Source organism: Pongo pygmaeus, chromosome 22 (assembly GCF_028885625.2).
Source record: "Pongo pygmaeus isolate AG05252 chromosome 22, NHGRI_mPonPyg2-v2.0_pri, whole genome shotgun sequence".
NCBI lineage: Eukaryota > Metazoa > Chordata > Mammalia > Primates > Hominidae > Pongo > Pongo pygmaeus.
The window spans coordinates 38,591,497-38,616,552 of NC_072395.2; the positions used below are offsets into that span (position 1 = coordinate 38,591,497).

Sequence of the window (25,056 nt, forward strand, 5' to 3'; positions counted from 1 at the left end):
TGTTAGTAGTGTTCAGGATGAGAAACCCTGCTTTACAGATAATCAGCTGTCTTAATTTTTATTTCCCTGGAACTTTTCCCTTTGTCTCTCATTTGGGACAAACTTGAGGGCCAAAATATGGCAGCAAAATGTTTTAGATCAAGTAAAGACTGTAAATTATGTCTATGAAATATTTTCCCAGCACTGGGAGACACATGTTAGCCCCAACTTCCTACTCACACTTGCGATTAAGACACAACAGGTGTGAGTACCCAACGTGAAGATTTCTCACTGGTCTGTATGTCAGTAAATGGTCAAGATTGTTACTATGGAATCATTCACACCAGCACAATGGTGCTCCTCCAAGAATGTATTTATTTACATGAAAACACCATTTTATACAAATTGAAGACACATCTTAAAGAAGGGTTTGTCCAGGCATGCCTTCCTCATTCCCTTATATTGCCACTTCCATTTTTATCTTCTTTTGTATCATAAATAAAACTGCAGACTGGTTAAAGAAAATTGAATCTGCCTCTTCTCCCCACCCAAAATTACTTCGACTATTTAATGTCTGTAGTCATCCTTCAAAGAAAAGTCTTGCCCAGGGTTATTTTATTTAATTTATTTATGTAATACAGTGTAGAAAGCGATCATGTCATAAGCAATGATTCTGTACAATCATCCTGCAGAAAATTGTTTTGGAGAATTCTTGGTAATTTAAGACCAGCAGAGCACCCCTCCCCACCCGCCCCGTAAAAGTGCTTACAATGAACAGGGATTCTTTTCTTTATCAAAGACCCAAAGGTACGTGGAGAAAAAAAAAGCTTGAAGTCTCAATGCCTAATGTGTGCACATAAAACAGGCACAAAGAAACAAATGTGTATCCTCTTAATTCCTATATCACAAATATAGCAGAAGCAGCAATCTGTACAGTAAAATGCAATCATGGAAAAAAAATCTCTCTAAAGCATCTGAAATACTTAAAAATGTTTAACTTTAAAATGCATAGTGATCAGGAAAGGAATACATAGGCAAGAGAAGCAGCTGAACTCCCACGTTCACATGAAGCATCCCCCATCGATTCTTAAAGCATATGTAAAGTAGGACTTAATTGGGTCACAAACCACAAGAATAATATACAACTGGCTAAGGGGCTATGTGATAAATAATCAGGAGAGAATCTATTCATGCACTAGTTTGATACAGCTAAATTCTTTACAGTACACAAAACCCATTAATAATGTAGTGTAGAGACCAAAATGTAAAGAGAGATAGAATACATTACTGATTTGTGGATTAATTCAAGTTCAGGCATCTACTTGTGTTACAGCACAGCTGTCAAAAGGCGATAATGAGTAAATCATAAAACAGAGGGGTTTGTTTCTTCCCACATTATTCTATAAATGGACACCGATGGGTAGTGAAGCAATGGTTTTGCTGTCCAACTTCAGAGGCTGCTGTGGCGGGGGTCTAGTTCTGCATCTGCTCAAAGAACTTGTAGGTTGGATTTTCATAGCCGTTCTGCTGCATCTTGGACAGGTGGCGCTCCTCTGGGGTGACAGCGGCGTCAACCTGAAAAACAAGAAGAGAGCTGAGTAAAAAATAAAAATCAATCCTTTAAGGGTGAACATGGAGAAGCAGTAAAAAGATAAGGAGTACAGTACTCTTCTTTTGCCAAGATTGCAGAACACCCATGATTTTCTCCCCCACTTTGACATCTTGGAGCAGAACGCCTTTGCCCACCAGTTATACAGATGCTGTGCTCCATCTAGCCACCAGGTGGCGGTGGAAACCTTGATGCGCTTGCAAAGTGTCCAGTGGTTGTTTCTGGTTCCCCAACTCCACAGTAAGTGGATAAACCCAGTGCAATGGTATTTTTTCCTCCCCTGTTGGCTTAATAAAGGACAAACAGTGTCAATGGAAGCCTGTTTTACTTGGAAGTGTTTTGGTAAGATAGATAAAACCACAAGAGTATCATGGAGGGAGATTCAGCAAAGTATACTGTATCTTGGGTGACACTCAAAATCTGTGTAGAAAAATACTTGATTTCCTGGACTGCTGAATTTAGTCTAGCCCGTTTCTATCAAATTTTATGTTTGTTAAAATGTTAAGGAGAGGTTTGAGAATCATTTAATTAAAACAATAACATACATATACCAAAGGGGGCTATTATTTGGCACAAGAAAAAAGGAAGAGGAAGGACGACGCCATTCTAGATTATGTAATTTTTTAAAAACTGAGAATTAAGATACTATAGAAGTATGTTCAGCTCAAAGTTTAAAATCAGACCCTCTCTGTTAATATGTTGCTTTCCCTCTAAAGTCAGGCCAGTAACTGAAGACGTTTTTCTCCCCCTGTCACCGTTAGAGCTGTGTGTGGCATTTACTGTCTGCAGGTTGGGCAGGGCACTTACCCCTACAACGTGGGCAGTGGCTGTTCTTGTTTTACTATATTTGTTATACCTCTCCCCGTTCGCAGAAGAGAGGAGGTCCTTAACTCTGCTGAATGAGTAAAGGCTTACTTTTTTGTCTGTTAAAATTCCTCTTTTGTAAAACCATGGTAAGATGAAGAGAATGAATAGAAAGTCATCAGAATGAAGAGGCATGTTTTCCAGAGAAAAGTTTGGATGTACCATACAGAAGATATTCCTTCAAAGGGATATTTCCTAGAATGGGCTGCTCATTCATCTCTGGGAGAATACTGCAGGCCCGTTCCCCCTTGCTGAGTGTTGCCAAGTGACATTCCTCCCTTATGCAGCTTTTCCCCCTACACACCCCATCTGGCACGGACCTGAGCCTACACAGCAATGCCCCTGAAGCCAAGGAAGAAAAAGTACCAGCGAGGACGTGGTGTCAGCGGTAAGACATGAGGTCTCGAGATGGAGCTAGATATGTCATGACTAGACCACACTGGCTGATAATAATTCAGACTAAAAGATCTGTCAATATGGCTGAGTGCAGTGGCTCACGCCTGTAATCCCAGCACTTTGGGAGCCTGAGGTGGGTGCGTCACTTGAGGTCAGGAGTTTGAGACCAGCCTGGCCAACATGGTGAAACCTTGTCTCTACTAAAAATACAAAAATTAGCCAGGCGTGGTGGTGCACACCTGTAATCCCAGCTGCTCCAGAGGCGGAGGCAGGAGAATGGCTTGAACTTGGAGGGGGTGGAGTTTGCAGTGAGCCGAGATTTTGCCACTGCACTCCAGCCTGGGAGACAGAGTGAGACTCCATCTCCAAGAAAAAAAAGGCTGGGTGCGGTGGCTCACAATCCCAGCACTTTTGGGAGGCCAAGGCAGGTGGATCATGAGGTCAGGAGTTTGAGACAAGCCAGACCAACATAGTGAAACCCCATCTCTAACAAAAATACAAAAAAATTTAGCCAGGCACAGTGGCACGTGCCTGTAGTCCCAGCTACTCTGGAGGCTGAGGCAGGAGAACTGCTTGAACCCGGGAGGCTGATGCTGCAGTGAGCCAAGATTGTGCCACTGCACTCCGGCCTGGGCAACAGAGGGGGAGACTGTCTCAAAAAAAAAAAATAAATAAATAAATAAAAAATGTCAGTATAATCAGGTCCCCTGTGGTCCCTTCGTACAGCCCCACTTCATGAAGTGATTGACTCTTTTCAGTCTGGGAATGAGGTGGAATGACTACCAGTGGCTAATCCCAAGGCAGCCGGAATAGGTAGATATACAGTTCCCTCATCCCTTGGGACAGAATGTTCCATCCATTATGTGCCCATTTTTTTTTGAGTTGGAGTCTCGCTCTTGTCGCCCAGGCAATCGTGGCTCACTGCAACCTCTGCCTCCCAGGTTCAAGTGATTCTCCTGCCTCAGCCTCCCGAGTAGCTGGGATTACAGGCACCCGCCACTATGCCTGGCTAATTTTTGTATTTTTAGTAGAGATGGGGTTTCACCATGTTGGCCATGCTGGTCTCAAACTGACCTCAGGTGATCCGCCTACCTCGGCCTCCTAAAGTACTAGGATTACAGGTGTGAGCCACCGTGGCCATGTGCCCTGATTCTTACCTTTCCACTTATGGAAGAGACTGTGCTACTGTGAATCCCTCCCATCTACCACCAGGCTCACAGCTGCCTGAGTTGCCCTGCAGCCAAACCCTCAGGTTACTCCAATGACAGACCTAGGCATCTCCCCTTAGCACACTCCCACCAACAAGCTCTAACCAAGGCCAGTACTCAGAGGACTCTGCTCAAATGGATGCTCAGCTTCACTGTCCTTCTGGGAGCAAATCACAGATGTTTTCCTCATCCTCTCCTCTTTCCTTTGATCTGCAGTGTTGTCAACACATGAGGTCACCTGGCTTTAACTGTTAACTGTGTAATTAGTCTCCAGCTTATAAGTTAAAACACCATGGTTAAAGATTAGCACCAATAATGAGAGATTTCATTCACTCTGTAAAATCTGTGTGCCAGGAGACAGCCTATCTGCAGCAGTATGCCATTCGAACTTGGGCATCATTTTTGCTCCCCATCACCTCGTAACTGAGATCTCAAAGAATGCCCAGGTTAAAAAAAATTATCTTGCTTAGGAGATCAAGCACAAAGCTGCTATGTTTCTGATTGTAGAAAAAAGCCACAATGCTGCTTGATTGTTGGAATATTATACTTTTATCTCTTCCAGGAGGCGCATCTACCATCACACTGGCTGTCAACAATCATCTGCCTGCATCAAGGGCAGGGGAACACCTGGCAATTTGATCGGTTTATCTCCTCTTCAAACTCCAAAGCCGAACACTTAAGAGTGCCCTGCTAGAGATGCGAGGCTCCAAGGCTGATGCACAATCCAGGCCTCTAACTCTTCTGCCTTTTCTTGGCTTCTGTTTTGCTACTTGCTAATCCTATTACCTTTTGCCACTGAGAGGACAGTTACATTTCGCCATTCCTGCCATGGGGCAGCTTGGCCCTCAGACCTCAGAGGGCTCAGGAGCTACAGGAGAAGGGATTATCTTGACAAAAGAGCATCCAAGGAGCATGGATTAGATCTTTAATCTCCAGCCCCTTGAAAGCTAGATGTGAAAAACTGAGTACTCATGTCTATGGATAAAGCTACCGCTAAAGGAAGAGCACCAGGTAAGGGTAGCCTTCCTCTCCAGCAGGCTCACCAATCTCTTCCTCATGGCTAAGCTACAGCAGTGGCATGAGTCACCATGTGAAGGCCAGCCCTACCACGACCCTGTGCAGACAGGGCCTCTGCATGGACACAATATTATTTCCCTTAAAGCAGAGCCAGGGAAGGTTTGAGCCCATGGTGCTTGTTCTGGAAGGAATGATAAGACAATGAAGTCAGGGACAGAATTTCCATTTTCCAACCAGGCAGGAACATCTGTCACTTGCTGGGATGAAGACACACATACATACAACTACTGAATATTCATTCTCCTCCCAGACTGCCTAGATTACACAGCAGCAGGAACTGATCTGAAGTCTTCATGTGACTCTCAGTACGCTGCCCCTTCCTGAGACCTGGGCCCCTGCACTGCATGGTGGCACGGCTTCAACTGGCTGCTGCCTATGACACACGCTGAAAAGAGCTGAGCCCAGACAGCCTGACCCGCCTTGTTCTAAAATAGCTTTGAGGAGAACATTTGACACTCTTTGGCTAACCTCCATACCCCCTTACCCTTTTCTCCCTGAACTTGATTCATTGGAACCATTTAGTCCTTCACTGTATCCAGAGTAATTTAGAGCTCAGCTATCTGACTGCAGGGACAAGATTCTATTTGGGTGTCCTTAGTTTCTAGGTCTCCTCCTATTGCCCCTAGAGTATTCAGATGGAGGTTTGTGAGCTTGGAGAAGAGTCAGGAAACACCACGTTTACATTATATTATGTACAGTAACCAGCAGGATGTGGATTAATAGATGTCCTTTTATACAAGGGACTGAGTCAGGCTAAACGACAGAATCCTGTCATTGAGATGGACCAGACAAGTAAAGCAGGGTAAGGGAACTAAGGCATACAATGCAATAATAGAGTGTGACACATCAAAGGAACCACAAGTAAGCGGGAAAAAAAAATAATAAAAGCAAAGAAAATAGCCAGGAAGTTGTCAAGCTAGTGACTTATCCCTCCTAGTAACCTCCTAGTAACTGCCTGCTACCTAGTTGTGTAGATGCTTGTTTTCCTAATTTTGATGCCATCTCTCTATAGTTACATATAACTAGAAGGCAGCTGACTATGTTTATTGCCAACATCAAGCAATTCTTCAGGCAGGTTCAGGAACTCCTTTCCTATCCCTTCATAATTTTTTTTTTTTTTTAAGACAGTCTTGCTCTGTCACCCAGGCTGGAGTGCAGTGGCGTGATCTTGGCTCACTGCAGCCTCCGTCTCCCAGGTTCAAGCGATTCTCCTGCCTCAGCCTCCTGAGTAGCTGCGACTACAGGCGCGTGCCACCACGCCTGGCTCATTTTTTTATTTTTGTTAGAGACGGGGTCTCACCATGTTGGCCAGGCTGGTCTCAAACTCCTAGCCTCAAGTGATCCGCCTGCCTTGGCCTCCCCAAATGCTGGGATTACAGGTGTGAGCCACCACGCCTGGCCTGTAATCATTTTTGATGCTTTCCTTTGATCTTCCAATTTCTCTTCCTGCTGCTCACTGTAAGCCACTCCTAGGTTCTGCACCCACCCTCACTTTTCCTTATCGTGGCTTTCCATTCAACCTGACCACTCTCTCCAACTACCCTACAATGCCGACGTCAGTGCGTCTGTATCCTGGTAGGTCAGCTTCTGGCCGGGAAGAAAGGACCTGTAAGGACATCTTTTTATAAAGTCACCAGTATGACAGCACATTACTCAGAAAAAGTCATATGCCATACCTCCATAACAGCCAAATAAGGAACTCTCTTCTTATTTAGGTCATTAATGAGATAACCAGGAGGTGGGGGCGGGGAGACTTCTGGTGTTCAAGTGATCAGATCTGTGAGAGGAAAACTTTTTCACATGCTAAAATAAAGAGAAGCTGTGCCCCCAACTTCTCCTTATTAAAGGTGACATGTCTGGGGAGAGTAGCAGAAAGAGCTACAATACGTATTTTTAAATATCCAGTGTCTATGTATGTGAATGTAGAAAAGTACCGCTTGCTACTAAACAGATCCTGGGATCAGTGGGCTTTGCAGGAACGTCCTAAAACAGGAGCAAGGGTGGGTAATTCAGCTAGTGCTGAGATTTCCAGCCACCAGAGGGGTATTCTGACATGGAGGGCACATTTGGGGAGTGGTAATAATAAAGGGCTATTGCTTCACTGCTTGAAGCACCAACAAGGCACAGTTACCTCCTTGGGAAAGCATGGCCAACGGCTCACAGAGAGACTCTCTGGCCTTATGGCTAAGTAAATCAGTAAGTCAATATTTACTGCTTATTTAAAAAAAAAATAGCAAGTGCTCATTTCCAAATGCTAAACAACTCTACCAATAAAAATACAGTTATGGGCCACATAATGACATTTTAGTCCACGACAGACCAAACATATGATGGTGGTCCCATAATATCGTATTTTTTACTGTACCTTTTCTGTTTAGATACACAGATACCTGCCAGTGTGTTACAACTGTATAGTATTCAGTGCAGCGACATGCTGCACAGGTGTGGAGCCTAGGAGCAATAGCTTGTAGGTGTGTAGCCCAGGTGCGTAGCAAGCTATACGATCTAGATTTATGTACATGTACTTTATGATGTTTGCACAGCGATGAAACCGCCCCATGCCACATTTCTCAGAACGTTATCTCCAGTGTGAAGTTGTATGTGACTGTTCTAGGCTTGTTTCATTTATACATTTGTTCTCAGGTGTTTTTTTCCTAGGGTTGCTATCTCTGTGATCTTCTGCAGGCATTTTTCACTCTAAAAACGAGAAATTTTCTGGAAACCAACGCCTTCATCATGACTTCTTCAGGCACTGATGGTATGTAAGTACAGTGGTATTCTGTCCTGAGTGACTGAGGCAAGTCCAACTGGAAATGTTTGTGTACTCATTTTTGTTCTTACTGAAGTAGGGTTACTGATTAGTGAAGGTTAGCCAGAGCCGGAAATAAAGGTATTTCCATGTACTTGAGCGTGAGAGGGCCTGTTAAGGTAGGAAGAGGATGTTGCAGAAGCATCACTTCCGTTCGGTGCAGACGCTGGAATGCTAAGAAAAATGGTGCTCTGAAAGCCCACCGTGCTCTCTCACCTGGGAACATGCCTAGGCCGGGTTGCAACTCCCTGTGTTCAAGTTCTACCATCCCAGCTAGGCTACACCTTTTTTGAGGACAGAAAAGGGGAATGTGGTCTATTTCAACACTGCTGTACAGACACACTATGGGGCTGCACAGAGGGCTGCTTTCGGGAAGGACAGTCACAAAGGTCTTGAGAGGAAGAAGGAGATGAGAGGAAATAAACAAAACAAAACATGAATGAGGTGGAGCCCCTAATCTAGAAAGGTTTCCAGTTGCTCTCAAGTAGACAGCAAAATGAATATCTAGAGAAGAGCTGAATAGCCATCCTTCCCGATTTTGCTCCTGCAAGGATACTTCCTGGCTTAAAAATTAATTTCAGAATCTGGGTCAAAATGTCAACTTCTTCTCTGACATTTTAAGTCCAATGAGACATTGCTTGGTAACTGACTAAAAAAAAAGCGTTTTAATTTAGGCAGTGGGAAGAGCACTTAAAAGGCAACCGGTTATCTGGGAGGCAAGAGATACCATTTTCCACTCCCTAAGGCTTGTGCAGAGAACTAAAAGGAAGGAGTGTTAAAATGATGTGTCAGTGATTCTCAAATCTGACTGCACGTCTCATTCATTTGGGGAAATTTTCAACACTCAGATTCTCAGCCTCCTATTTGGGAATTCTGTTTCCTTAGGTCTGAGGTAGGACCTGATAAGTCTCACGCACAGCCAGGGGAAGGAGCTCCAGGTGGAGGCCTTGTTTTATGCTCAGCATCACTGGGGTCTGTTACGGGCTAAAATGTGTCCCCCTAAAATTCATATGTTGAAGTCCTAACCTGCCGGTACCTCCACCTGTGACTGTATTTGCAGATAGGGTCAAAGAGGTTATTAAAGTTAAACAGGGTCATCCGGGTTGATCGTAATCCAATATGACTGGTGTCCTTATGGAAAGAGGTTGGGACACAGCAGAAAAGAGACTGAAGGTCACGTGAGGATAAGGGAGAAAGAAGGCAGCCGTTTGCAAACCAAGGAGAGAGGCCTGGGGAGGAACCAACCTGGCTGATACCTTGATCTTACACTCCAGAAATGTGAGAAGGTAAATTTCTGTTGCTTAATCCACCCATCTGTGTTACTTTGTTATGGAAGCCCGAGGAAGCCAAGTCTTTGGCCTCTGGCATCAAAAACAAGCAACTTCAACGGACAGACCGGCAGCAAAGAGAATTATATTAAATAAACTAAAAAGTGCTCTTGAAGGCCAGGCACGGTGGCTCATGCCTGTAATCCCAGCACCTTGGGAGGCTGAGGAGGGTGGATCACTTGAGGCCAGGAATTCAAGACCAGCCTGGCCAACATGCCAAAACCCTGTCACTACTAAAAATACAAAAATTAGCCAGGTGTGGTGGTATGCCCCTGTAATCCCAGTTACTCAGGAGGCTGAGTGAGATAGGAGAATCGCTTGAACCTGGGAGGTGGAGGTTGCAGTGAGTGGAGATCATGCCACTGCACAACAGCCTGGGTGAAAGAGCAAGACTCTATCTCAAAAAACAAAGAAACAACAACAACAAAAAACAACAAAACCATGAAAAAAAACAAAACAACAGCAAAAAAGTGCTCTTGAATTACTCAAGTATGAAGACATCTTTATTTGCTCAAACATGGAACTAAAATTTTTTTAAAAATTAATTTGAGCAGAAATGAAATAAGCTGATACTAATGAAAACCTATCTTACACTGTTTTGAGGGACATAAGCTTAGATACTATCACAAAAGGTGCAATGGCCAAAAATGACAGTGGGGTCATTGCTTTTATGTGCTCACACTCTGATCTATGCGTCAGTCCGTTCCTTTCCACCCCACTGTTCTCTTGGTTTCCTTCCTCACACTGCTCATCCATGTCAGTATGAACGTGGAAATGAGGCTCAACCCCAATTTCCATCAGCAGCTTCTGTTGTAGTCTGCAGAGGTTTTAAGTGCTGAGCAAAATGAAATTTCTGGCTTCACCACAAATTTCATTTATTTAAACAGTGCCTGTCCTCTTCTAATCAAGAATGGTTTAGAGCACAGTTCCTTGGGGATAGTGAAATCTTCAGCTCCCTAGAAACACCTGGACTATTCTCTGATGGAAAAAGCAATGGGGGCCGGACGCGGTGGCTCACGCCTGTAATCTCAGCACTTTGGGAGGCCAAGTTTGTGTATCTAAACTCCTGAGGTCAGGAGTTCGAGACCAGCTTGACCAATATGGTGAAACCCCGTCTCTACTAAAAACATAAAAATTAGCCAGGCATGGTGGCATGTGCCCATAGCCCCAGCTACTGAGGAAGCTGAGACAAGAGAATTGCTTGAACCCAGGAGGCAGAGGTTGCAGTGAGCCAAGATCCAGCCTGGGCAACAGAGCGAGATTCTGTCTCAAAAAAAAAGCAATGGGGAATATGAGGGGAAATCTGGACTCTGAGCTTGACCCTGCGTAATTTGAACCCTTCTGTCTCGGCCAAAGTTCCCTCATCTACAAGATGAGAAGATCAATTTTATTGGTCATCATCAATAAATCTTTCAGCTCTAAAAATTCCATAACTCTTAAAATATCGCAATGAAATGTCACATAAATTTTTCAGTTTCCCTGTGCATATAAAAGTTATGTTTATACTATACTCTCTACAAGACAGTTTCCTAAAGAGTTGCATATACTGTGAGATGTTAACACTTTTTCCCCCATCCAAATGGCATTTTAAATGCATAAAAATAACTTATTTGTAAATTTTCTTTCTCTCTTTCTTGTTTTAGTATAGCACCTTGAAACGAAGATATTTCAGGTGGAAGTGCAGGGTAACAGGTTGCAGAACTCTCAAATAACAATCATGTATGTTTTGGTGGGCCATTTGGTATAGTGTGATTTCCTGAGAAACTTTAAAGCTAAGAGTCTGCACTGAAAAGTCACATTATTTACTATTACCTGGATGTATTCAGAGGCCAGACTATTTAAGACAAAAGAAATCCAGGAATAGACATGTTTTGTTTTTTTGGAAAAAGCAACTTCTTACTTCTGTTTTTATTTTTAACTTCTTGTACTGATTTTTGTAAAAAAAAGATTTTTGTAAAAAAATTTTTTGTAAAAAATTTTTGTCTTTGAAAAAAAAGTCTAAGAGTAATCATGCTTTTTTAAAGTCATGCATTATCATTTTGAGAGGTGACAGCGTGCTGGCAGTCCTCACAGCCCTCGCTTGCTCTCGGCGCCTCCTCTTCCTGGGCTCCCACTTTGGTAGCACTTGAGGAGCCCTTCAGCCCACCACTGCACTGTGGGAGCCCCTTTCTGGGCTGGCCAAGGCCGGAGCCCACTCCCTCAGCTTGCAGGGAGGTGTGGAGGGAGAGGCACCAGCAGGAACCGGGGTTGTGTGCGGCGCTTGCGGGCCAGGTGGAGTTCCGGGTGGGCGTAAGCTTGGCGGGCCCCGCACTTGGAGCAGCCGGCCGGCCCTGCCGGCCCCGGGCAATGAGGGACTTAGCACCCGGGCCAGCTGCTGTGGAGGGTATACTGGGTCCCCCAGCAGTGCCAGCCCACCGGCGCTGCGCTCGATTTCTCGCCGGGCCTTAGCTGCCTTCCCGCGGGGCAGGCCTCGGGACTGCAGCCTGCCATGCCTGAGCCTTCCCCCGCCTCTGTGAGTTCCTGTGCAGCCTGAGCCTCCCTGACGAGCGCCACCCCCTGCTCCATGGCGCCCAGTCCCATCGACCACCCAAGGGCTGAGGAGTGCGAGCACACGGCGCGGGATCCACTAGGTGAAGCCAGCTGGGCTCCTGAGTCTGGTGAGGACGTGGAGAGTCTTTATATCTAGCTCAGGTATTGTAAACACACCAATCGGCACTCTGTATCTAGCTCAAGGTTTGTAAACACACCAATCAGCACCCTGTGTTTAGCTCGAGGTTTGTGAGTGCATCACTTAACACTGTAGCTAGCTGCTCTGGTGGGGCCTTGGAGAACCTTTATGTCTAGCTCAGGGATTGTAAACACACCAATCAGCACCCTGTGTTTAGCTCAAGGTTTGTGAGTGCACCACTCGACACTGTAGCTGCTCTGGTGGGGCCTTGGAGAACCTTTATGTCTAGCTCAGGGATTGTAAATACACCAATCGGCACTCTGTACCTAGCTCAAGGTTTGTAAACACACCAATCAGCACCCTGTGTTTAGCTCAAGGTTTGTGAATGCACCAATCGACACTTTGTATCTAGCTGCTCTGGTGGGGCCTTGGAGAACCTGTGTGTCGAAACTCTGTATCTAACTAATCTGATGGGGACATAGAGAACCTTTGTATCTAGCTCAGGGATTGTAAACGCACCAATCAGTGCCCTGTCAAAACAGGCCACTTGGCTCTACCAATCAGCAGGATGTGGGTGGGGCCAGATAAGAGAATAAAAGCAGGCTGCCCGAGCCAGCACTGGCAACCCGCTCGGGTCCCCTTCCACACTGTGGAAGCTTTGTTCTTTCGCTCTTTGCAATAAATCTTGCTACTGCTCACTCTTTGGGTCCACGCTGCTTTTATGAGCTGTAACACTCACTGCGAAGATCTGCAGCTTCACTCCTGAACCCAGCGAGACCATGAGCCCACCGGGAGGAACGAACAACTCCAGACGCACTGCCTTAAGAGCTGTAACACTCACGGCGAAGTTCTGCAGCTTCACTCCTGAGCCAGCGAGACTACGAACCCACCAGAAGGAAGAAACTTCAAACACATCCGAACATCAGAAGGAACAAACTCCAGACACGCCACCTTAACAGCGGTAACACTCACTGCGAGGCTCTGCGGCTTCATTCTTGAAGTCAGTAAGACCAAGAACCCACCAATTCCGGACACAATTTGTATTATTTTGATAACTTCAACACAAATTGTAAGTTGAGATAACAACACACTCTCAATACCTTGAGCAGAATATTCATGATAAGTTGCAATGAATGAAAACCAAAACAAGAAAGAACAGCTGTAACCCAAGCATCATGGAAGCACACTGATTCATTTTTTAAAAGAGATGCTTAGATAGTTCTTAGCAAAAAGCTAAGCCTAATTCTCTCATAGTCTTCTTTAATTCCCACTTGCAAACATGCAGTCAAGTTTACCTACCTCCACCACACCATGATGAATGGATGTGTACTGTTTCTTCTTCAGCATCACCAAGGTGATGACGATCACTGTCGCTATGACAACACCGCCCACCATGAGTCCAATGATTGCACCTTTGTTTGAACCCACATCTTCTGCAAAGAACACCTTGAAAACAAATTAAGAAAAAGAATTTTAATTTCTACACGCAATATAATTTACAATTTATAAATGCAATTAGAAGAATTTCATTTCTTAAATGCAGGGGACATTTGGATGAGGTTATATGAAAAGTTTCAGTATATTCTCTGCCCAACTGGTTGGTCACATATTTGATGCTTAAAAAAAAAAAAATCACATATTCTCCTACTAAGAATGACAATCATAGTTTATAGAACGATGTAAAACATGTGGCTTCCCCAGTTCGAGGACGTCTACTTTCCCCTCACATGTCAAAACCAAAGTCTGCAGGGACCTGAAACCCTTTGACAGGTCAAACATTTGGTGAGTGGTGGGAAGACAGCGCTTGGATCTATCAAAAGCTGGAAAGGCACGATCATACTAATGAAAGGAGGTCAGCATTTTCCTAGTCATTGCAGGTTTGAAACTCTGAGCCCTGATGTCTGACTCTAAGTGACTGAGACTTAGGTGTTTTTCAACCCTGCAGATGTCCTAATTTCCTCGGAGGGACACTTTTAATGCACAGGAATAGGCATTCTGAAACAAAGGAGTTAAACGATAGAGAAAAAGATACCCTGTTACCTACTTTTAGCTATAGTAATTCCGCAGAATTCTAATTAATGTTTAGCAGTATAATGCTTTTTAAAGCATAATGTTATTTCAAAGTGAAGTACAGGCAACAAGAATTTTAAGTCACTCATAACTCATGCTTTCTTATTATTGTCTCCAGAAACCAAGATCTGAAACGTTGCTTTATTCTTGCTCTTTATTTGGATTAAACATAAAAAGAATTTTGAGAACACTGTAAAGAAGGAATAAAATTTCATGTATTGCACTACATTGCTTCATACTGTTTATAAAAGCAAGTCATGATTTTTCAACTTTATCTACTTGAATGAAATTACAGAAGCACACCACAACTTTTATCATCTTGTTATATAAGGAGCTGCTCTTATGCCAGATCAAGTAAAACTAAAGCTAAACATTACCACGTTTACTCTGCAACTTAATGAAAATACAGGCATACCTAGCTTTATTGTACAGTAGTGCTTACAGATAGATAGTATTTAAAAAAAAAAAAAACAAAAAAAAACAAAGGTTTGTGGCAACCCTGCATCGAACAAGTCTATTGGTGCCATTTTTCCAACAGTGAACACAGGTTCACTTCATGTCTGTGTCACATTTTGGTAATTATTTAAATATTCAAACATTAAAAATTATTATATCTGTTTGGTGATCTGTGATCAGTGGCTTTTGATGTTACTATTTTGTTTTGGAGTGTCATGAAACATGCCCATAAAGACAGCAAACGAAATCAATAAATGTTGTGTGTATTCTGACTGCCCCTCAAACTGGCCATTCCACCCCCTCAACTCCCAGACTCCCTATCCCTTGAGAGACAACAATATTGAAACTGGGCCAGTAAATAACCCTACAATGGCCTCTTAAGTGTTCAAGTGAAAGGAAGAGTCACAAGTCTCTCACTTTAAAGCAAAAGCTAGAAATAATTAAGCTTAGTGAGCAAGGCATATTGAAAGCCAAGATTCTTGTGCCAGTTAGCCAAGTTGTGAATGCAAAGAAAAGCTCTTGAAGGAGATTAAAAGTGCTACTCCAGTGAGCACACAAAGGATAAGAAAGCAAAACAGCCTTATTGCTGATATGGAAAAAACTTTTAGTTGTCTGGATGGAAGATCGAACCAACCACAACATTCTCTTAGGCCAAAGCCTAATCAAGAACAAGGCCCCCAACTCTCTGCAATTCTATGAAGGATGAGAGAGGTGAAGAAGCTGCAGAAGAAAAAAAAGTTGGGAGAGGTTGATTTCATGAGGTTTAAGGGAAGAAGCCATCTCCATAACACAGAAGTGCAAGGTGAAGCAGCAAGTGCTGATATAGAAGCTGCAGTAAGTTATCCAGAAGATCTAGATAAGACTCCTGATGAAGGTGGCTACACTAAATAACAGATTTTCAGTGGAGATGAAACAGATTTATTTGGAAGAAGATGCCATCTAGGACTTTCATCACTAGAGAGAAGTCCTGCTTTCAAAGCTTCAAAGGACAAGCTGACTCTCTTGTTAGGGGCTAATGCAGCTGGCGACTTTAAGTTTTTGAAGCCAAGACTGATTTACCATTGTAAAAGTCCTAGGGTGCTTAAGAATTATTCTAAATCTACTCTGCCCATGCTCTATAAATGGAACAACAAAAGTGGGATGACAGCATATCTCTTAACGGCATGGTTTACTGAATATTTTAAACCCACTGTTAAGACCTACTGCTCAGAAAAGACTCATTTCAAAATATTACTGCTCATTGACAAAGCACCTAGTCACCCAAGAGCTCTGAAGGACAGGTACAAGGAGATTACTGTTGTTTTCATGCCTGCTAACACAACATCCATTCAGCCTGTAGATCAACTTTCAAGTCTTATTATTTCAGCCTCTTATTATTTCAAAATATATTTCAAATATATTTTGTAGGGCTATTCACTGCCATAGATAGTGATTCCTCTAATGGATCTGGGCAAAGTAAACTGCAAACCTTCTAAAAAGGATTCACCATTCCAGATGCCATTAAGAACATCTGTGATTTATGGGAGGAGATCAAAACATCAGCAATAACAGGAGTTTGGAAGAAGATGATTCCAACTCTCATGGGTGACTGTGAGGAGTTCAAGACTTCAGTAAAGGATGTCACTGCAGATGTGGTGGAAATAACAAGAGAACTAGAATTAGAAGTGGAGCCTAAAGACATGACTGAACTGCTACCATCTCATGATCAAACTTGAATGGATGAGAAGTTACCTCTTATGGATGAGCAAAGAAAGTGGTTTCTTGCAGTGGAATCTACTCTTGGTGAAGATGCTATGAACACTGTTGAAATGACAACAAAGGATTTAGGATATCACATGAACTCAGTTGATGAAGCAGTGGCTAGATTTGCAAGACCGACTCCAATTTTGAAAGCTGTTCTACTGTGAGGAAAATGCTATCAAACAGCATCACATGCTACAGAGAAATCTTTTTGTGAAAGGAAGAGTCAATTGATGCAGCAAACTTCATTATTGTCTTATTTTAAGAAATTGCCACAGCCACCACAAACCTTAGCAACCACCACCTGGATTAGCCTGCAGCAGTGAACATCAAGGCAAGATTCTCCATGAGCAAAAAGATTAGGACTTGCTGAAGACTCAGATGATCATTAGCATTTTTAGTAATAAAATATTTTACTAATAAAAGTAATTAAAAGTATGTACATGGTTTTTTTTTTTTTAGACATAATGCTGTTGCACATGTAACAGACTATAGTATAGTGTAAATATAAACTTTTTTTTTTTTTTTTTTTTGAGACACAGTCTCGCTCTTGTTGCCCAGGCTGGAGTGCGATCTCGGCTCACTGCAACCTCTGCCTCCTGGGATCAAGAGATTCTCTTGCCTCAGCCTCCCGAGTAGCTGGGACTACAGGCGCACGCCACCACATGCGGCTAATTTTTGTATTTTTAGTAGAGATGGCATTTCACCATGTTGGCCAGGATGCTCTCGACCTCCTGACCTTGTGATCCACCTGCCTCGGCCTCCCAAAGTGCTGGGATGACAGGCATGAGCCACTGTGCCTGGCCAATGTAACTTTTATATGTACTGGGAAGCCAAAAAATTTGTGTGACATTTTGTTGCAAAATTTGTTTTATTGTGGTGTTCTGAAATTTCCAAGGTATGCCTGTACCTCCCTAAAAAATTCTTTCAATTTAGTCTCAAGGTAGTCAAATGACTGATTTTTCTAAGCTAAAACTAACATACTAGCAATCTGGAAAGGCAATATAAAATACAGCAAATGAAGCAACTTCTAAAAGTGTTTTATAACAAAATGAGAAATTGTTCATAATTATTCCCTTTACTAAACAAATATGCTAGCTCAACATTTTTATGAAAAGCAAATCATTAATTAGCTAATATACTAGTGTGAGGTAATCAGGAATAAATACAAGTCTGGACATACTCCTGTGCCTTTAAGAAAATACTGTAATTTTGTAATATTCATTGCACTAATTATAGTACATTATCTTATGAACTAGTTCAGTAGAGGGAGCTGATTCTCCTAATTGCTGCCGCTGCCATTAGTCACTGTCGCATTACAGGCATTAGTATAATTGTGGAGATGGGCTTATGTGACACAGGCCCCGGCAAATGCAGATCTGTACATTAATCGTCAGCTTTCTACCCCACCAACTCTCAACTCTTCAGTAGTTCCCCAGTTTTTATTAACCTCTTCAGCAACAGCCTCCTCAAGAGAAACCCTGATTTTATAACAATTGATACTAGATTATCTTGCCAATGAAAACCATGCTTCAAAAAGCTAAATGTCTTTGTACAAAAAAAGAACTATGGGAGTTAAGAATGCAAATCCAAATCCCAAGTCAGTTTTTTATTTGCTACAATTATTTAGAGTCAAGTGAGACATAAATAATAATTTGAAGGTGTTTCTTTTCGAGATTAATACTAGGATTTATCAACTTTATGAATATTGAAAAGACATTTTCTGCTTGAAAAAAACTAACACACACACACACACACAACAAAAGAATTGCCTGAGAGAACTTCAAGTATTATTGCTATGGAAATTTTCTTACCATTTTTCTGTCCACCACTGAATGTGATAAAATTGTCTTCTTTATTAATTTAACCCTCTTACTGCACGTACTGATAAGATGGAACCCTAACATAATCCACGATTTGATTTATCTGAATTTCTAAGCTTTTGGTAAAGGATTTTATATAACTACTAGAGCTGACCACAAAGGAGATGTGGCTTTTTGATTTACTCCCAATTCTAACATTAGGGGGGAAAAGTGATTTCATCTGAAAAGGAAGCTGCTGTCTTCTTTGCACAAACCTTTTGATGACTAACACTATCGGGAACATCATGGGGTCCTGCTCACTCCATGATCTTACTCTTGCAAGAGAAGTTAAATCATGGGAGGTAGGGGAGGGAATGAAAAGAAAGAGCTGGGGGAGAAATGAATGAGCAAAGGAAGACAGTTCCAGATGTGAATTTAAGCCACATAAAATGTTCTGTAAAACCAAGCAGCGTATGCATGTGTTTGACTCTGATCCTTCAAATAAACCTACTGTAAACCTGTTTTCCCAGAAAACACAGTGGAAGTTAAAGTGGCTGCTATATTGAAATTAATTCCACTTTAAGTCCTGAGTCCTGCACAAACTTAGCTGCCTTGTAGTCTGAAAGAACTATACACAGAGCCTCTTTCTTTTCTTTTTCTTTTTTTTTTTTTGAGACGGAGTCTCGCTCTGTCGCCTAGGCACGATCCCGGCTCACTGCAACCTCCACCTCCCAGGTTCAAGCGATTCTCCCACGTCAGCCTCCCGAGCAGCTGGGACTACAGGTGTGTGCCACTACACCCTGATAATTTTTTTTGTATTTTTAGTAGAGATGGGGTTTCACCATATTGGCCAGGCTGGTCTCGAATTCCTGACCTCGTGATCCACCCGCCTTGGCTTCCCAAAGTGCTGGGATTACAGGCGTGAGCCACTGCGCTCAGCCTAGCCTCTTTATTTTCTTCATGTTTTCATGGTAATCCTATAGGCAAGCATTGTATTTTTATCTTTTCCTTAATTTGATTTCTAGCACAGGATGAACCAGAGTTAATAGGTCATTTGGCAAGACAGAGTAGTGGAAAGAGGTAAATTATTTTACGTACCAATTTTTGATGATGAACTTCATATCCTGAGTCATGTCGGAATTCTGCATCCATCTTCACTTCAGAGATCTCCTCCGTCTTGATATTTGTCAACCCAGAACCTGTATTACATCATAATTAAAGTATGCAGGACAACCAATTAGTTTTACTCATAAATAGTAACACTGTAAGATAAAGCCTACCCAAAACTTCTTTCTAGGCCTGAAGTTAGAAGAAAATTGATTAATGACTTTCTTCAAGAAAAATGATACCCTATATTTAAAACTTTAATTACTACCTATTTTAAACAAAAAGAAATGAAAGGGTAAGGGAAACCTGAAAGTAAGGCTTCTGCTGCCTTTAAATACATGCCTATAATTTTTGAAAATGGGGGAAAAGCAGAAGTTAAATGCTGGTTGAGAGGTTGGCAAGGATTTGTTCCTGGAATATGTTGGCTTGGCTTAGGGGCTTATTGTTTAGCCTATTATGTGTCTTTTTCCATGTGCACTCATTACTTCAGAAATAATAAAGGCTTTAAAAATGAGCATTAATTACCTGGTAGAACAAAACTGCTACTTTGGGGCTTTGTTCCAATTACAAATAAATTATGTTCATGTATCTATGCAGTGAAGCATCATAAAAATTATATAATTTTAGTCAAGTGTTCTAGTTACAGACACAGATTGTAATTGGTTCGTCTGCTGAATAAAGAGCTATAGTACATAATTTTTAAAATGCTTCTTAGTGACTAACAGAATTTATAACCTATGAACTCTTCCTTCTCTATAAATTGCTATATGATTCTTAACACTAATTGTTCTGATGAATTTCATTATCCAAATAATAATTTGAAGCTTAAAACGCAGAGTCATTTAAAAACCAAAAACATAAGTAAAAAATATAAATGTCAGTGTCCACGCTATAACATTTAATTATCAAACATCAGAATTTTAGGATGAAAAGGGCTTCTGAAGTCATCTCCTCTATGGTGTTCCCACCCAGGGGCAGATTGTCAGTTCCTGTTTGAACACAGAAGAATGTATCAATTTCCCTCCATTTTTTGATAGATTTGCCTGCCCAAAATGGCCTTTTTTACATGAAGCCAGAATCAGTTTCCCTGTAACTTCCATCCTTTGAGCCTGATTCAACACAGAGCAAGCCTAATCCTTGCTTGGGTTATTTGCCATACAGCAATAGGTAAGTAATGGGCTAGGGCTTTCTTTTCTCATGTTGATCTATCTCGGTCTTTAATTTCTTTTCATCAGAAGTTCATTCTCTTTAATACAGACATAAAAGGCACAATGAAAGTGGGACAGTTTCCCTTTCTCATCTCTTTAACTCTGGTCCTCTCAATGACCTAACCCTCAACCCCCAACTTCTTGCCACAAGACCCACAGAGCTCTCTATTCTTATTTATTTTCTTACTTTAATATTAAGTATTTTTTGGTTAAGTTTCAACTCATTCTGCTGAAACTAACCTTTCTGAAACTTATTTTTATAGGGTAGTGATGCTAAAACTCTTAATTCTCACTGGCTGTGTATTTTAATCTTTCTATAGCCCTTTTAAATCTGAGATCCTTATATAACCACAGTGATTTCTTTACAGCTCACTCCTTTTCTGTTATTAAGATCTGGCAACGTGCCAAGCACGGTGGCTCACGCCTGTAATCCCAGCACTTTGGGAGGCCAAGCTGGGTGGATCACTTGAGGTCAGGAGTTTGAGACCAGCCTGCCCAACATGGTGAAACCCTGTCTCTACTAAAAATGCAAAAAAAAAAAAATTAGCCGGGTGTGGTGGCAGGTGACTGTAATCCCAGCTACTCCAGAAGGCTGAGGCATAAGAATCGCTTGAACCCGGCAGGCGGAGGTTGCAGTGAGCTGAGATTGTGCCACTGTACTCCAGCCTGGGTGACAGAATGAGACTCTGTCTCCAAAAAAAAAAAAATAATAATAAATAAATAAAAGATCTAGTAACACAATAGGTTAGAACTATATTTCTGAGATTTTTAAGAAAACTTTCTTGAACAGTGTGAACAGTCTTCCCTTTTAGATTTCGGAGCCAAATATTTATACTGAAAAATAAAAGTAAAGAATGAGCTCTGGCCAGGCAGGATCACACCTGTAATCCCGGCACTTTGGGAGGCCGAGGCGGGAGGATCACGAGGTCAGGAGATCAAGACCACAGTGAAATCCCGACCCTACTAAAAATACAAAAAATTAGCCGGGCGTGGTGGCAGGCTCCTGGAGTCCCAGCTACTAGAGGCTAAGGCAGGAGAATGGCGTGAACCTAGGAGGCGGAGCTTGCAGTGAGCCGAGATCGTGCCACTGCACTCCAGCCTGGGTGACAGAGTGAGACTCCATCTCAAAAAAAAAAAAAAAAAGAGCTCTCGGCCAGGTGCAGTGACTCATGCCTGTAATCCCAGCCCTTTGGGAGGCTGAGGCAGGCAAACAGTTTGAACTCAGGAGTTTGAGACCAGCCTGGTCAACATGGCAAAACTCTGTCTCTACTAAAAATACAAAAATGAACCAGGTGTGGTGGCACATCCCTGTAATCCCAGCTGCATGGGAAGCTGAGGTGGGAGGATGGCTTGAGCCCAGGAAGTGGAGGTTGCAGTGAGCTGAGATCATGCCACTGTACTCCAGCCTGGAAACAAGACAGACCCTGTTTCAAAAAAAAACAAAACCAAGAGCTCTCCACTAAAAATTTTACAAGCCCACACTATTTTTGAAATGATACTGCGAATACTTTTGGTGGTCCAAAAAAAAACAAAATTCATGTTATCAAGTCAGCATGACAGATAAATTAATGTTTACAGCTCAATAGTTTGAGAAGCTCTTAGCAGAAGAGCTCTTGCTATAATAGTTCATTTTTGTTTAGCACGAATAGTCATTTAGTGAAGGCTTTTTACATTAAGCCAATCTTACTAAAAGAGAAAAAATCAGTAAGCTGGCACATAGAGAAATATTCATAATAAGGTGATAATGCATGTAATAAAATGTGATGAATAGTTTTAAATAAATGGCAGGGACCTTGGTTTACAGGCTTACTTAGAGGTCTTTCTTGAGTTGTGCTGATTTCACCCTAAGCCTTGGTGACTCCAGCTCTCTCTTCCTGTAAGTCATGATGAGTAGACAGAGCCTATTGTTCCTGTGGGGGCTAAGGGAGGTATGTCCTTCATGACACCTCTTGCATGGCTAAGGGGTCAAGGGTCTGGTTTCCCTTTATTTGGACTGGAGAAGGGTGGTGATGAATTATAACAGAAAGGGCAGCTTTCTACCCTATGTGAAGAACTCGCTAATGTGTTTTTCCTTTTTATTCTGGTCAAACTGTATAATTAGTCCTTCAGAGTCTATTTTTTCTTTGGAAGTAAGCCAGGAGGAGGAGCTATAATGGCAACTATGCCCCCAAATCACCACTGTTATTACGGTGGTCCCTACTTGACATTGCATGCTGGAAGTTACCATATTCTGTTTTTTTAGATATGAGAGTTAAGGAGAAGCCATTTTCCTCAGTCATGATTATAAAGCACTGGGCGGGGGGAAAACAAAAACCTTTTTTTAACTTGTTTCTGAGGACAATAGTGATTATTCAAAAACAATGCTATCACTTGAACGGCACTTGAATCTTGGGAAGGCTTTCTAAGTTTGGAAAGGCTAAAGATATAATTCGGCACATTAGACTCAAGTGTGTGGCCTCTAAAATGTGAACAAGAACCAAAACTATGCTACAAAACACAGGGGGAAATTAGCCCAAATGTTTGACAAACTTACTACAAACACATAAACAGCACACATGTGCAGCAAATACTGCTATTCATAGACAAACCTTAACTAGGATCTTCCTCACTTCATATCTGAGCATTCTTTCTCAACTTTAGCCATCTTACTGGGCAACCCAAGCCAACGCTGTGTATGAAAGGAAGCTTGGCTTAGGCTACCCTCTCCTCTGAATAGAATTGTTCCCTTCTTCTTTGCCAATCCAGGTGCCTCAAATGTTTCATAACCTCTCTGGAAGCCCGTCTCTAGTAAGTTCTCTACTTAACACACCCCTGGGTTAGTATTCCATCTGCTCACATCACAGAACATTCTTGTCGGCACTTAATGTTGCTTTGTATTTCTTTGTCTTCCAAATTCCATCTCGTGTTTCCAAATATGCAAAATTCCTTCTATTATACCTCAAGCTCCTGAGAACAGGGACCCTACCATTTAATTTCTTTCAATCCTAGAAAGAATTTAGTGCATTGATCTTTGTGAAATCCCCAAGTGACATAATATTCTTATTGTTATGAGAAAGGTTTTGGATGGTTTTCTCTCACCTGTGTAATACCATTAACTATTCTCTAGCTCTTCCTTTAAAACACATTGTTTTTGTTTGACAATGTTTGGAGGTGTCCTTTTTATGTTAGATTTAGATTAAAAAAAATTTTTTTTAAAAAGAATAGGCCGGGCATGGTGGCTCATGCCTGTAATCCCAGCACTTTGGGATGCCGAGGTGGGTGGATCACCTGAGGTCAGTAGTTCGAGACCAGCCTGGCCAACATGGTGAAATCCCGTCTCTACTGAAAATACAAAAAAATTAGCTGGGCATGGTGGTGCACGTCTGTAGTCCCAGCTACTTGAGAGGCCGGGGCACAAGAATTGCTTGAACCCCCGAGGCAGAGGTTGCAGTGAGTTGAGATCGCGCCATTCCACTCCAGCCTGGGGGACACGGCGAGACTCCATCTCAAAAAAACAAAAAACAATTAAAAAAAAAAAAATTGACTGGTAGTGTCACCTGTTCTGGATGTTTCAATAGTAACATATAGGCTCCGCTGGCCCAATGTAGAAAATTGATAAAATTGAATGAGTCGAATGAATGCTAAGTTACATTTTATGCTTGTACATGAAAAGCAGGTCTTTTAAAGAGAAGCACCATGAAAAAAAGTCCCAAGGCAAATGACCAACCTGGGCTGGCTGTGGTTGCAATTAGAACTGAACTGACCCTCAGCCCGAGGCCTTACAAGCTGGCTGAGCAGAACAGGAACGTCAACTCCTGGCTCCTTGAGATTCCCTTACATGACACTGACAATAAGGAGGACATTAGAAGAACTGAAACTGTCTCTGACTCACTATAATTTAAGTTCCCCTTAAAAGCCTACAGACAGAAATTCATAAAATCAACGAGACCAGCTGTCAAGACGTGTCACGCTACTGTCTCTGCTGCCACTGTTAATCACAGCATAAAGGCATGAAGATGCCACAGGCAGACTCTGAGTCTTCATCAGTGACCATGCTTGGAGGCAGTCATGGGTCGAGGCTGTGGTGGAAGTGTGAGGGACGGGGTGGGTCTCCCGGCTCTGCTGCTGACTGTATCTGAACCAGGCAGCAAAGGTTGACCTCTGTGTATTAATATCTTCAAAGAAAGTTAATTCCCTGTTCTTTGACTATCGCCTGGGGACATTATGAGGATAAAGAAGAAAATAAATATGGAAAAGTATGTGTTATTTGGGATTAAAATCTCCCTGGAATATACAGATTTGTCAATTCAATAACTTTCTTCCTCTTTTTGATTCACTGAAAGCGTTGGCTACTATCAGTTGGGTGAGGTTGTTCATAGAGTAGACACCAGGCACATATATGCTTCTCCTGTGCTATGACATTATTCATAAAATAAAAATGTGTTTCTTCTTAATGTTTGTGAAACTGTAAAAAAAGAAGTGTCTATTTCAGTGTTAATGGGATTTTTAAGTAATACATAAAAAAAGGGCTTATGTGCAAAATTATGCATCCACATCTGTTGTGTTACTTTAGCCACTCATTGAGAATAAGTACATACAACCCACAAAAGAGAAGATGTATTTCGGGCTCTGGAGAGAAACCAATTCTGGTATTTTCAGGAAATCATGTCTACTTCAGTAAATGACTGAAGTTTGCGTCCAGTTCAGTTAGAAAATGACCCATCTGGGCACCAAACAAGAAAGAAGAGATGTTCAC

The 25,056-nt window shown here is 42.1% G+C and overlaps 1 protein-coding gene across 6 annotated transcripts in view; it reads right to left on the reverse strand.

The window, feature by feature from the left end:
* Positions 1-334: 334 nt before the first annotated feature.
* APP (amyloid beta precursor protein) overlaps positions 335-25,056 on the reverse strand; it is a 283,222-nt gene continuing 258,500 nt past the window's right edge. For all 6 annotated transcript variants that reach the window (XM_054468708.2, XM_054468710.2, XM_054468706.2 and 3 more), the window contains 3 exons: positions 19,105-19,205; positions 13,238-13,384; positions 335-1,554 (listed from right to left, as the gene is read on the reverse strand). In XM_054468708.2, coding sequence (XP_054324683.2) covers positions 1,453-1,554; positions 13,238-13,384; positions 19,105-19,205 — 350 coding nt within the window. In that variant the 3' untranslated portion in view covers positions 335-1,452. The remainder of the gene's footprint in view (positions 1,555-13,237; positions 13,385-19,104; positions 19,206-25,056) is intronic.